This window comes from Saccopteryx bilineata, chromosome 2, assembly GCF_036850765.1.
Source record: "Saccopteryx bilineata isolate mSacBil1 chromosome 2, mSacBil1_pri_phased_curated, whole genome shotgun sequence".
Lineage (NCBI taxonomy): Eukaryota > Metazoa > Chordata > Mammalia > Chiroptera > Emballonuridae > Saccopteryx > Saccopteryx bilineata.
Window position 1 is genome coordinate 76,790,643 of NC_089491.1, and position 13,468 is coordinate 76,804,110.

General features: G+C 39.8%; 1 protein-coding gene across 1 annotated transcript in view; it reads left to right on the forward strand.

The window, feature by feature from the left end:
• The window catches only part of SNAPC3 (small nuclear RNA activating complex polypeptide 3), a 55,003-nt gene that overhangs the window by 25,668 nt on the left and 15,867 nt on the right, over nucleotides 1-13,468 (forward strand). Inside the window, exons 4-5 of the mRNA XM_066257292.1 lie at nucleotides 7,048-7,152; nucleotides 8,897-9,046. Of these exons, the coding sequence (XP_066113389.1) occupies nucleotides 7,048-7,152; nucleotides 8,897-9,046 (255 nt within the window). The remainder of the gene's footprint in view (nucleotides 1-7,047; nucleotides 7,153-8,896; nucleotides 9,047-13,468) is intronic.

Below are 13,468 nucleotides of genomic sequence, written 5' to 3' on the forward strand. Positions count from 1 at the left end.
CTTAATTTTTTAATTGAGTTTTGTCTTTGTTGTTGAATTGTAAGAGTTCTTCATATATTCTGGATATTGGACCCTTGCCATATATTATATATGATTTTAAAATATTTTCTCTTACTCTCTTGATAGTGTCCTTTGATATACAAACATTTTAAAATTTGATGAAAGTCACTTTATTTGTTCTTTTATTATCTGTGCAATTGGTGTCATATTTAAGAAAACATCACCATATTCAATGCTTGGATATTTTCCCTCATGTTTTCTTTTAAGAGTTTTGTGGTTGTAGGTGTTAGTTAAGCCTTTGGTCCATATTGAGTTATTTTTATACACTGCTCACAAAAATTTTAGGGGATTAGGAGATGTGCAGATACTCCAGTACTTTCAGCCTTTTGTATAGTGCATTTTCATTAGTGAAATAAAAGTTGGTTTTGCATCTCATTTGCATAATCAAACAACTTTCTTTGACTTGTCATTTGCTTTTCTGATGTTCTTGTGTAATAAAAAACAATTTAAGGCCCTAGCCGGTTGGCTCAGTGGTAGAGCGTCAGCCTGGCGTGCGGAAGTCCAGGGTTCGATTCCTGGCCAGGGCACACAGGAGAAGTGCCCATCTGCTTCTCCACCCCTCCCCCTCTCCTTCCTCTCTGTCTCTCTCTTCTCCTCCCGAGGCTCCATTGGAGCAAAGATGGCCCGGGCGCTGGGGATGGCTCTATGGCCTCTGCCTCAGGTGCTAGAGTGGCTCTGGTTGCAACAGAGTGACGCTCCGGATGGGCACAGCATCACCCCCTGGTGGGTGTGCCGGGTGGATCCTGGTCGGACGCATGCGGGAGTCTTTCTGACTGCCTCCCCATTTCCAGCTTCAGAAAAATACAAAAAAAAAAAAAGCGCCAAATACTTTTTTTTTTTATCACTTCATATTCATTTTGAAATATCCCCTAATTTTTGTGAGCAGTATATATGGTATGAAGTAAAGGTTCAACTTCATTCTTTTCCATGTAGATATCTACTTTCCCTAGCATAAGTTGAAGAGTGTCTTTTTCTTACTGAATGGTCTTGGGACCTTTGTTGAAAGTCAATTGTATTATTAGATTTATTTCTGAGTTCTCCATTCCATTGATCTCTATGTCTGTCTCTATCCTGATTCCACATTGTTTTGATTACTGTACCTTTGTGATCATTTTTGAAATTTGGAAATGTTAATCTTTCCATTTTTTAAAAATTGTTTTTAGCATAGGATTTTCTATTTCTGCCACCACCACCCCCAATTTGAGATTTTGATAGGGGTTTCATTGAATCTGAATATCATTTGGGTGTTATTATCACCTTAACAATGTGGTATAGTTTTTTTCTATAGAAGTCTTTCATCTCCTTTGTTAAATTTATTACTAAGTATTTTATTCCTTTTGGTGCATTTTAAATGGAATTGTTTTCTTAATATCTGTTTCAAAGATTGTTCATTGTTACTGTATAGAAATACACTTGATTTTTATGTGTTGGTTTTATATCCTGCAACTTTGCTTAATTTGTTTATTAGCTCTAACAGGGTTTCTTTTATGTGAATTCTTTAGGATTTTGTACATAGAAGATCATGCATGTCATGTCCCCACAAACAGATAATTTTATCTCTTTACATTGTGTGTCTTTCTTACTTCTTTCCCTTTCCTTTTTTGCTCCTTGCCTAATTGCTCTGGTTAGAATTCCTTGTACTTTGTTTAAAGAGGTGGCAAAAGTCACATCTTTATCATTCATTCACCATTGAGTATGATTTTGGCTGTGAGTTTCTCAAATATGACCTTTATCATATTAAGTTTCCTTCTCTTCCTAGTTTATTGTGTTAGCATGAAAAAAGAAATTGGATTTTGTCAGATGCTTTTTCTGCATCAGTTGACATGATTTGGTAGAATTGACCAGTGAAATAATAGAGTCCTGGGCTTCACTTTGTTAGGAAGATTTTTATTACTAAGTCACTCTCCTTACTCATATAAATCTATTTAGATTTTTCTATTTTTTTTTGAGTCAGTTTGGATTCTTTTCTTTTGCTAGCTTTGGGCTTAGTTCTTCTTTTTCTAGTTTCTAATTGTATATAGTTAGGTTACTGATTTGAGATTGTTCTTTTTAAGGTAGGTGTTTACAGCTCTACATATTCTTTTTGTACTGCTTTTGCTGCATTTTATCTGTTTCTTTTTCTTACGTTTTCATTTTCATTTGTATCAAGGTATTTTCTAATTGCCCTTGTGATTTGTTTTTGACCCATTGGTTATTTGTGTTGTTTAATTTTCACATGTCTGAATTTTTACATTTTTCCTCCTGTTACTGATTTCTAGTCTCATAAATTGTGATCAGAAAAAAATATTTGTTATGATTTTAGTCTATAAATTTATGAAGACTTGGTGGTCTGTCTGGACGCACACTTGAGAAGACTGTTCTGTTGTTGAATGGAGTGTTAGGTCTCATTGGTTTAGTGTTGTTCCAGTCTTCTCTTACCTTGTTAATTTTCTGTCTGGTTTCTCTGCTCATGGAAATTGAGGTATTGAAGTTTCTAACTCTTACTGTAGAATAGTCTATTTCTCCCTTCAATTCTGTCAATTTCTGCTTCATGTATTTTGGGATTCTGTTCTTAGCTTATATGTTTATAATTACTGTATCTTCTTGCTGGGTTTTATGAATACATAATGTCCTTCTTTGTCTCTTATATAATGTCTTTTAACTTAAATAACATAGCCACCCCAGCTTTCTTTTGGTTACTATTTATTCTGTTACTCTTACTCTGTTCTTTTACTTTCAACTTCTTTGTGTCTTCATATCTAAAATGAGTCTCTCCTAGAGAGTAAATCTATATATAATTGATCAAGTGTTTTATGCAATCTCTGAGTCTTTTTGCTTTTTGAATAGGAGAGTTTAAGCCAGTGGTAGTCAACCTGGTCCCTACCACCCACTAGTGGGCATTCCAGCTTTCATGGTGGGTGGTAGCGGAGCAACCAAAGTATAAATAAAAAGATAGATTTAACTATAGTAAGTTGTTTTATAAAGATTTATTCTGCCAAACTTAGCGAAAATCCGACATAAAATACTTGGTAAGTTATTATTATTATATGCTTTAACTTGCTGTAACTCTGCTGTATAAATTTTATAAAGTAAAGTTACTTCCCTACTTTATAAATCACCATTACTATGGTACCGGTGGGCGGTTAGAAAATTTACTACTAACAGAGATACAAAAGTGGGCGGTAGGTGTAAAAAGGTTGACTACCCCTGGTTTAAGCCATTTACATTTACAGTAATTACTGATTATTGTTTTGTTTTTGGAAAAAAGTTATAAACCAAAAATACAGCAATACTGGCTTTCCTATTTACCTTTGTGGTTACCTTTCTCAGTGTTTTTGTTTTGTTTTGTTTTTTTAGTTTTATTTATTCGTTTTAGAAGGGGGAGAGAGAGAAAGGGATATGAGCAGGAAGCATCATCTCCCATATGTGCTTTGACTGGGCAAGCCCAGGGTTTTGAACCAGTGACTTCAGCCTTCCAAGTTGACGCTTTATCCACTGCACCACCACAGGTCAGGCCTTTTATCAGTGTTCTTTATTTCTTCTAATGGATTTGAGTTATTCTCTAAAACAATGTTTTGTTTTTTAAATTTTAAATTTTATTTAGAAAGTTAACTTTAACAGGGTAACATTGTTCAATAAGAGTAAAGCCTGACCAGGTGGTGGCACAGTGGATAGAGTATAGGACTGGGACACGGAGGACCCAGGTTCGAAACCCTGAGGTCACCGGTTGAGCACAGGATCATCCAGCTTGAGCAGGGGCTCACTAGCTTGAGCACAGGGTCACTGACTTGAGTGTGAGATCATAGACATGACCCCATGGTTGCTGGCCTGAGCCCAAAGGTCGCTGGCTTGAGCAATGGGTCACTTGGTCTGCTATAGCTCCCCGGTGAAGGCACATATGAGAAAACAGTCAGTGAACAACTAAGGTGCCACAGTGAAGAATTGATGCTTCTCATCTCTCTCCCTTTCTGTCTCTTTGCCCCTACCTGTTCCTCTCTCTGTCTCTGTCAAAAAAAAAAAAAAAAAGAGAGAGCACATAGGTTTCAGGTATATGTTTCAATAACATTTGAACTGTTGATTATGTTGTATACCCATCACCCAAAGTCAAATTATTTTCCATCATCTTATATTTGTCCCTGTTTACACCCTTCCCCTTCTCCCTGCCCCCTCCACCACATCCTCTTCCCCCTGGGAACCACTTTACTTTTATTTATGTCTGTGGGTCTCAGTTTTATAAAACGGTGTTTTTTAACTGCCAATCCTCCAGAAATTTTGTGCCAGTCCTCAAAAGTATGAACCACCCTGACATTGGATGAAGATTATAGACCCAGTGATCTTAGTTGAATTTGGTTATGCTTAGGGTGATTGCCACTTATTAGCCTGTTATATTGATGAAAATACTACTGAGGTTGTCTTAGGAATCTTTGGAACTTGTTGGCTTGTTCAAATAACCTATTGCACAGTACAGAGCATTTACAAATCATGCATAATAGACCAAAAGCTTTTGTACAAACTTATGTAGCCCTGGCTGGTTGGTTTAGTGGTAGAGCATCAGCCTGGTGTTTAGATGTCCAGGTTCTATTCCTGGTCAAGGCACACAGGAGAAGCACCAATCTACTTCTCCACCTCTCCCTTTACCCCCATCACTCTCTTTTCACCTCCTGCTGCCATAGCTCAAATGGTTCTAGCAAAGTTGGCCATGGGCACTGAGGATGGCTCCATGGTCTCACCTCAGGTTGCTAAAATATAAATAACTCAGGTGCTGAGCAACGGAGCAATGGCCCAGATGGGCAGAGCATCATCTGATAGGGGGCTTGCCCAGTTGGTCCTGGTCAGAGTGCATGTGGGAGTCTGTTTCTACCTCTCCATCTCTCGCTTATTTAAAAAAAAAACAAACCCAAAAAACCCTTTGAAGACTTACGTAGTATTCAATGTATCATACATGTGAAGCACCAGCATATACCGTGTTGCGCTGTTATGCACACTGTGATAAAACTTTATTAGCTGCTTGTGTACATTTCCAGCTGACCACATCACCCATCCCCAAATGTAAAAATGTTGAAAGCCATTGCTCTAATGTTTTTCCAATATCAACTAAAGAACTCTTTTGGCATTTATTATAGGGAAAATCTACTGATAATGAACTCCCTCAGCTTTTGTTTATCTGAGAAAAATGTCCTAATTTCTCCCTCATTTCTGAAGGATAGTTTTTCCATGTATAGAATTCTTGGCTGACAGGTGTTTTTTTTTTAGGCCTTTAATATGTAGTCCGCTGCCTTCTTGTCTACAAGGTTTCTGGTGAGAAACTGGCTGTTAATCTTATTAAGGAACTTGATTTCCTTTAGCTCTCTATATGTGGTTTTCTTTAAGTTATTGAGTACATTCAACATCGTCGATTAGTAATTTTACCACCCAAGTTTCCTCAAGGGTGATTTCTGTCCAATTCTTTTTTTCTCTAAATGGGCCATATTTTCCTGTTTCTTTTTGTATTTTATAAATGTTTGTTAAGCACTGGACATTTGGAGTATGTTTTTTTGCTTGTTGAGGGCTGGAGCTGTTTCTGACTTTTCCAAACTATTTTTACAATATCCCAAGTTGTGCATTATCACCAGTGTTTCTATTTTATTATCTCTGTGGTCAACCAGTGGCCTTTCTCTAAGTGTCTACCTCCACAAATGAACCAGCAACCTCAGCATGCCAGGTCTATGCCTTCCTTATCCAGTGTGCCACCACTCTACCTCCACAAATGAAAAAAAAGTTTCTTGTTCCTTTAAATTTTCATTGTTTAAAAAATATTTTTTGTTTATTGATTTTTAGAGAGAAAGGAAGGGGAGAGACAAGCATCAATTTGTTGTTCCACTTATTTATGCATTTATTGGTTGATTCTTATATGTGCCCTGACCAAGGATTGAACCTACAACCTTGGCGTATCAGGACAACACTCTAACCAACTGAGCTATCTGGTCAGGGTTCTACAAATTTTCCAATTGCTGTTGTTTGGGGAAGACACAGCTGGCAAGGGGGCTGAAACCAAGGTGAATATCTGTCTGCACCAGGCCTTCAGGGCTTCAGTAAACCAACCAAAACACACAACCCCCAATTTTTGAAGAACAGAGTCCTTATTGCCTGTCTTGGTATCAGTCATTACTTCTAGGACCATGAACTGCTATCTGCACATTTGCAGCAGGGTTAAAACTGGGAGAATTGTAGTTAGTTTGCACCATTTGCTTATTTATGAAAAATCAGCACCTTATCCCTTCATCAAGCACGCCCCTGGTTGATACTATAAGTACCTGATCAGGTTCTAGAGTTCTAAAATAGTTGAATCTGATCTCTTTTCCCATCTTAATTGGTTGCTTTGGTGGAGGGACTGATCCTTAGAGCGTCTACTTCACCATTTTGTATGGCATCACTCCTACTGATTTTTAAATCATCGTTTGCACCTTTAACCAGTCCACTCTGGTGGCCCCTATTTTATAGTTATTAAGCACATATAAAAGAGATTGTAGTGTATTAAAGATTTGACAATGTTGTAAAAAGCAAGAGTTTTAAAAGCCACATATATCTGTATTTACATCCTAACTTGTTGGTTTACTTGTTGTTGGGGTAAATCTGAACCTTTGAGCTTCATCTGTCAAATGTCTCTCATAATAATATGAGATGAGATGTGTGAATATTAGTAACTATAAATGCCAGTGTTCTATCAGCATTAGTTTATATTCCTGTTATTCCTGTTTTATCATCAGTTGATGAGTACTTAGTGCCAGACATCTTACTAGGTGCTTTAAGTATACATTTCCAGCAACAGTTCAATAAAATAAATATTTTCTGTTTTTTATAGATGATGAAACTAAAGCTTAATGAGGTTTTAACAATTTTCTTGATATAGAAGTAGGAGTAAAAATCGGGGTAATTTGACTCAGTTATTGATTATAGTCACTGTTCCACACCACTTCTTATCTAAGTCATGGTGTCACAGTTTAAACTCTCATTAATTTCCTCCTTCAGGAGTCACATGCCATAGGAAAAAAGCCTGAAAATCCAGCAAACATGATTAATGAAGGGGAACTTATCCTATCCGTGAATATCTTGTACCCTGTAATATTTCATAAGGTCAGTAGAAAAAACTTTTGGATTCCACAGATAATATGAGTGACTTTTGTCAAGTGGTTTAATTATTTGAAGAGTCACATTCCTTAGGGTTCAAAATAAATGCAAGCAAGTGCTATTCTTGAGCTCTTTGTTTTAATAAGGAATATTATAAGATCAAATTTCAGATAATCTCATGATTAATGGGATGACAGTTGGAATGCATACCATTGTGTAATGGAAGCAACTACAAGTTTATAGAAATCCACAATGATTCTAATTATAAATATCATGAGGGTTATTTTTTCACTAGAAGGAGTGGGGTGAGTTTTGCTCACCAGTTTAGAATACTTGGGAAGTTGTTTAACTAAAGACAGCTCTTTGATGAAAATGTGGAAATTAACAGGTCAGGGATATCTAGGAATTCCTTAGGAGTCTCTAATAAAAAGAACTATCCTGTACCAAAATGTATGTATTCTTGATTTGCCAGATAGATGTCATAAACTTTAATGAGGCTTAATTGAAATATTGCTATACATAAATTGCACTTATGAATAAATGGGCTACTATGAAGCATCTGGAATATAGTTAGTACTGCTTGTCTTGTTGGATGAAGATCTCAAACTACCAGTCAAATAAAACAAAACAAATAAAATGGAACCTCTGGGTTTTTAACATTAGAGTAGTGAATAGATTGCTTGAATTCATTGTACTTCCAGGAAATTTTGAAAGACAGTGCTGGTAGATAAAGTTATAGTCCACAGGCTTTTCATGCTAATGTCATTTTTGTAGCATCTTGATTATAAATTGCAGCTTAAAGTAAAAAAGTTTTATTTCCAAGTATCTTAGTCTATTCTGGCTTCCATAACAAAATGTCACCAACTGGGTGACTTATAAATAACAAATTCATTTGATAGTTCTGCATGCTGGAAGTCCACGTTCAGGGTGCCAGCATGCTCAGGGTGGGGCTCTCTTCTAGGCTGATGATTTTTCATACCAGAAAGGGTGAGGAAGCTCTGCGGGATCTCTTTTATAAGAGCACTAATCCCATTCATGAGAACACCCTCATAACCCAGTTACCTCCCAAAGGCCCCACCTCCTACCACCATCACTTTGGGTGTTTAGATTCCAACGTACAAAATTTGGGCAGACACCAACATTCAGAACATCGCACTAAGTGTCTCCGTTATACCCGTGGATTTTAATATATGGAGGTGACTGAGTGACAACACTAGACGCTAATGTCATTGAAAGATTTTTTTACTACTTACATTTCCTGAGAGGAGGGGGTATGCCATGCTATGAATAGGCCCACAGCAGGAAGCACCAGAGTCAGTCAGGAGAAAAGGAGGGGGGGAAGGCATAGGCCATAGCCTTTATTAGGTTTTCTGCAGGAAAGACAAGCCAAGACAGAGTGGACAGTTTAGGCTTGACTAGTTTGAGTAATTCTAGGGTGCTCTAGGACAGAGGGGTTGTCCCTAGTTGTCTATAGCTTGGCTTGGTATGTGAAAGTTAGATAAAGGAGGTGGTTTTAGCATATGGGCTCTGTATCACAGGGGAGATGTAAACAACTTTGGCCATTAGTTTGGACCTGTAATTAATGAATGCCAAATAGACAAATACAGAATTTTTAAAAACACAGCACACCAGGTTAGGGGAATAACTTAAGTTTAAAAAACCATTAACTTAATTCATATCTGATCATGACAGTATTGTGTAATTACTTATTTCTAAGTGGACACTTACTTATTTACTGTTTGACTTTTAGCACAAAGAACACAAACCATACCAGACGATGCTGGTATTGGGCAGTCAAAAGCTCACGGAACTACGGGATTCAATCTGCTGTGTCAGTGACCTCCAGATCGGTGGGGAATTCAGCAACAATCCTGACCAAGCCCCTGAGCACATTAGCAAAGTAAGGTGATTTTTTTTTACCCCCATAAAGCATGAAGAAATAATGGTTACTCCAGCAGGGTCATAAATATTCCAGTAAATCCTTTCTTCTTCAAAGCCATTCCCTCAAAGCCTGTCTTCTCCCTGCTCTTTATCACCAAGATCTTTTCAAAGATTAGGTTATACTCAGTTTTTATTTGCTCATATCCTTGTCATTTTCACCCATTCTTTGTATACTCTTCCTTCAGAGATCATAGCAACTACCTAATTGTTTAATTGATTGATTTTTTTTTTTTTTAAGCAAGAGAGAGACAGGGACTGACAGGAAGGGAGAGAGATGAGAAGCATCATTTCCTCGTTGCAGCACCTTAGTTGTTCATTGATTGCTTTCTCATATGTGCCTTGACTGGGGAGCTACAGTAGAGCAAGTGACAACCTTGCTCAATCCAGTGACCTTTGGGTTAAAGACAGTGACCATGGGGTCATGTCTATGATCCCACACTCAAGCCAGCGACCCCACATTCAAACTGGTGAACCCGCGCTCAAGCTGGCCACCTCGTGGTTTCGAACCTGGGTCCTCAGCATCCCAGGCCAACACTCTATCCACTGCACCACCACCTGGTCAGGTTGATCTCTTTTTCCATGTTGATACAACTTGATTTTGCTGTGGCATTTGAATTTTCTGTTCACTTTCTCTTTTTTCAAACTCTGTATGGGTTTGTTATAACTGCCCCCAGCAAAGGACTGGAGTTTACCTGATAATCTCACTGCTTGTAGGAGGACCTGTCAGTTAAGCACCAATATCAAACAGGAACCTAGCAATGATGTTTGTCATTGCTGGTGTTTCCCAGGGTGATATTCTCAAAATGACAGAGAAAGCTTACATACTTACTGGATAAGTATGTAAAGGACCAGAATGGTAGGCTGGCTATCCACGGAGTTTTCAGAGGGATCCTTTGCCCAGTGAAGTAGTAGGGCCTTGATCTTCCTGAATTTTATCATGGGCAAGCTTGAACTAACTCTGTTACCTGGTGCAGTTGGCAGAGGACCTCAGATCTACTGGCCCACATAAGAGGGGCAGCATCTCTTATAGAACAGGAAAAAGATATTTGGACCAACCAGCACAGAGGTAGAGTCTGGGCAGACACCATCACAATCTGTTTTTGCTCATTCCTATGCCACCAGCCACATAAATGTTATAACTTAGGTTTTATCTCAATTGTTCTTACTTTAATTTTCCCCCTGCTCTTTAACCCAATTTTCATGGTTTTACATGTATTCCAGTCTCTGTTCATCTCTGTGTATAGCCACATTCTCTCCTGATTTCTAAACCATTATTTTAAATGCCTACTGGACATTTCTACGCAACCTCAGTGCTGCCTGGTATTTTTACTGCATCTCTGTAGTTGATTCACTCTGCCCCTTTTCAAAGCAACTGTTTCCTTCCTTCTGAAACTGCCAACATTTTCCCTTCATGGCTTACCTTTAACTGAAAACCTTGCTGTTTATTTTACTGAGAAAATAAATGAATCAGAAAAGGATTTTCCATCCCTTTTGCCCACATTTACCCATCTGCCCATGCACCCTGCCTTCCCACCGGTTAACAGTGGATGAACTTGACCAGCTGCCAAGGTCAGTCTGTGTGGCCACTGGGTTCCTCCCAATTGCTTAACCAAGGACTTTGTTCTTGTAATTATCCCCTCTTGTCCCTGTATCATCAGTCTTTTGTCATTGTGTCATCTCTCCCATTAATGCAAGAATATGCTGTAATATATCTCCCATCCTGACACCTGATTTTTTATTTTTAAAAACAGAGTCAGAGAGAGGGACAGACATACAGGAAGGGAGAGAGATGAGAAGCATCAATTCTTTGTTGCAGCTCCTTAGTTGTTCATTGATTGTTTTCTCATATGTGCCTTGATCAGGGGCCTATACCAGAGCAAGTGACCCCTTGCTCAAGCCAGTGACCTTGGGCTTCAAGCCAGCGACCTTTGGGCTCAAGCCAGCGACCCTGCATTCAACCTGGATGAGCCCGTGCTCAAGCCAGTGACCTCAGGGTTTCGAACCTGGGTCCTCTGTGTCCCAGTCCAACGCTCTATCCACTGTGCCACTGCCTTGTCAGGCCTGACACCTGTTCTTTGGTGGTGGTTGTTGTTGTTGACACTTGTTCTTGACAGTGTATCTTCCTCTAGCTTAGGGGTCCCCAAACTTTTTACACAGGTGGCCAGTTCACTGTCCCTCAGACCGTTGGAGGGCCGGACTATAAAAAAAAACTATGGCCTGACCAGGTGGTGGCGCAGTGGATAGAGAATCGGACTGGGATGCAGAAGGACCCAGGTTCGAGAACCCGAGGTTGCCAGCTTGAGCACGGGCTCATCTGGCTTGAGCAAAAAGCTCACCAGCTTGGACCCAAGGTTGCTGGCTCCAGCAAGGAGTTACTCGGTCTGCTGAAGGCCCCCGGTCAAGGCACATATGAGAAAGATATGAGAAAGCAATCAATGAACAACTAAGGTGTCGCAACGAAAGGCTGATAACTGATGATTGATGTTTCTCATCTCTCTCCATTCCTGTCTGTCTGTCCCTATCTATCCCTCTCTCTGATTCTCTCTCTGTCCCTGCAAAAAATAAAAAATAAATAAAAAACTATGAACAAATTCCTATGCACACTGCACATATCTTATTTTAAAGTAAAAAAACAAAATGGGAACAAATACAATATTTAAAATAAAGAACAAGTAAATTTAAATCAACAAACTGACCAGTATTTCAATGGGAACTATGGGCCTGCTTTTGGCTAATAAGATGGTCAATGTCCGGTTCCATATTTGTCACTGCTAGCTGTAACAAGTGATGTGACGCGCTTCCGGAGCCGTGACACGTGCGTCCTGTGTCACTGGAAGTAGTACTGTACATGAGTGATGCCGCCACATACAGGACTCCAGGAGCACAGGATGCGGATGACCACTAATGAAAGAGGTGCCCCTTCCGGAAGTGCGGCGGGGCCGGATAAATGGCCTCAGGGGGCCGCATGCTGCCCGCGGGCCGTAGTTTGGGGACCCCTGCTCTAGCTAATGGTGTTCCCCACCATTCCACCAAAATGACTGTAGTGCTGCCATCATAGAGTGAGTTCTCATCTTACTTGATTTCTCATCAGCGTGTGACACAATTGAACATTCCTTTCTCCTTGAAACACTTTCTTTACTTGGCTTTTAGAACATTAGACCCACTTTATTTTCTTCCTCCCTGACTGACTTTTAATTTCTTTGCTTGATGATTCTCATCTATCTGACTTATAAATGCTGTTAAGCCTGTGAATCGATTGTCAGACTTCTCTGTGTAGTGACCTTGCTTCTGGGTATACTCCTGAGGCAGCCTCTTCCAGATTCATAGCTATTAATACTACAATTCTCAGATGAGTGTATTCAATCCAACATCTTCTCTGAACTCCAGATTTACATATCCAGTGACCTCGACAGTTTTTATCAGCTCTCTTAATAACCATCACAAACTTAATATGTTTAAAAGCAAACTCTAGCTCTCTCTGCTTCCTCATATCCAATACCTTCTCCAGTGTCCCCCATCTCAGTGACTGTGCCCACTCTACTTCATTACTTACGCTAACAACCTTGGAGCCATCTTCGCCTCCTTTTCTTCCCACATTGAAGGTGTCAGTAAGTATATACTTTGGCTCTACTTTTCAAAATGTACAGTGTTTGGGGTCTGCCCATGGCGCTGATCCTTCGCAGGCATTGTCACCTCCGGCCAAACTGCTACTGTGGCCTACTGAGAAGTCTTGCCGTCCCTTTGCACTTCTCTCTACCCTCTATGCCGGCCACAATGGTATTCTTCAATCAGATCTGTAGAAGCTTCCCTCTTAACATCTAGAGCAGGGATAGTCAACCTTTTTATACCTACCGCCCACTTTTGTATCTCTGTTAGTAGTAAAAATTTTTAACTACCCACTGGTTCCACAGTAATGGTGATTTGTAAAGTAGGGAAGTAACTTTATAAAATTTAGCCCTGGCTGGTTGGCTCAGTGGTAGAGTGTCGGCCTGGCATGCAGAAGTCCCGGGTTCGATTCCCAGCCAGGGCACACAGGAGAAGCGCCCATCTGCTTCTCCACCCCTCCCTCTCTCCTTCCTCTCTGTCTCTCTCTTCCCCTCCCGCAGCCAAGGCTCCATTGGAGCAAAGTTGGCCGGGGCGCTGAGGATGGCTCTGTGGCCTCTGCCCCAGGCACTAGAATGGCTCTGGTCGCAACAGAGCGACACCCCAGATGGGCAGAGGATCGCCCCCTGGTGGGCGTGCCAGGTGGATCCCAGTCAGGCGCATACGGGAGTCTGTCTGACTGCCTCCCCGTTTCCAGCTTCAGAAAAATACAAAAAATAAAATACTGATCTCACCCACAAAAAATAAAAAATAAAATAAAATTTATACAGCAGAGTTA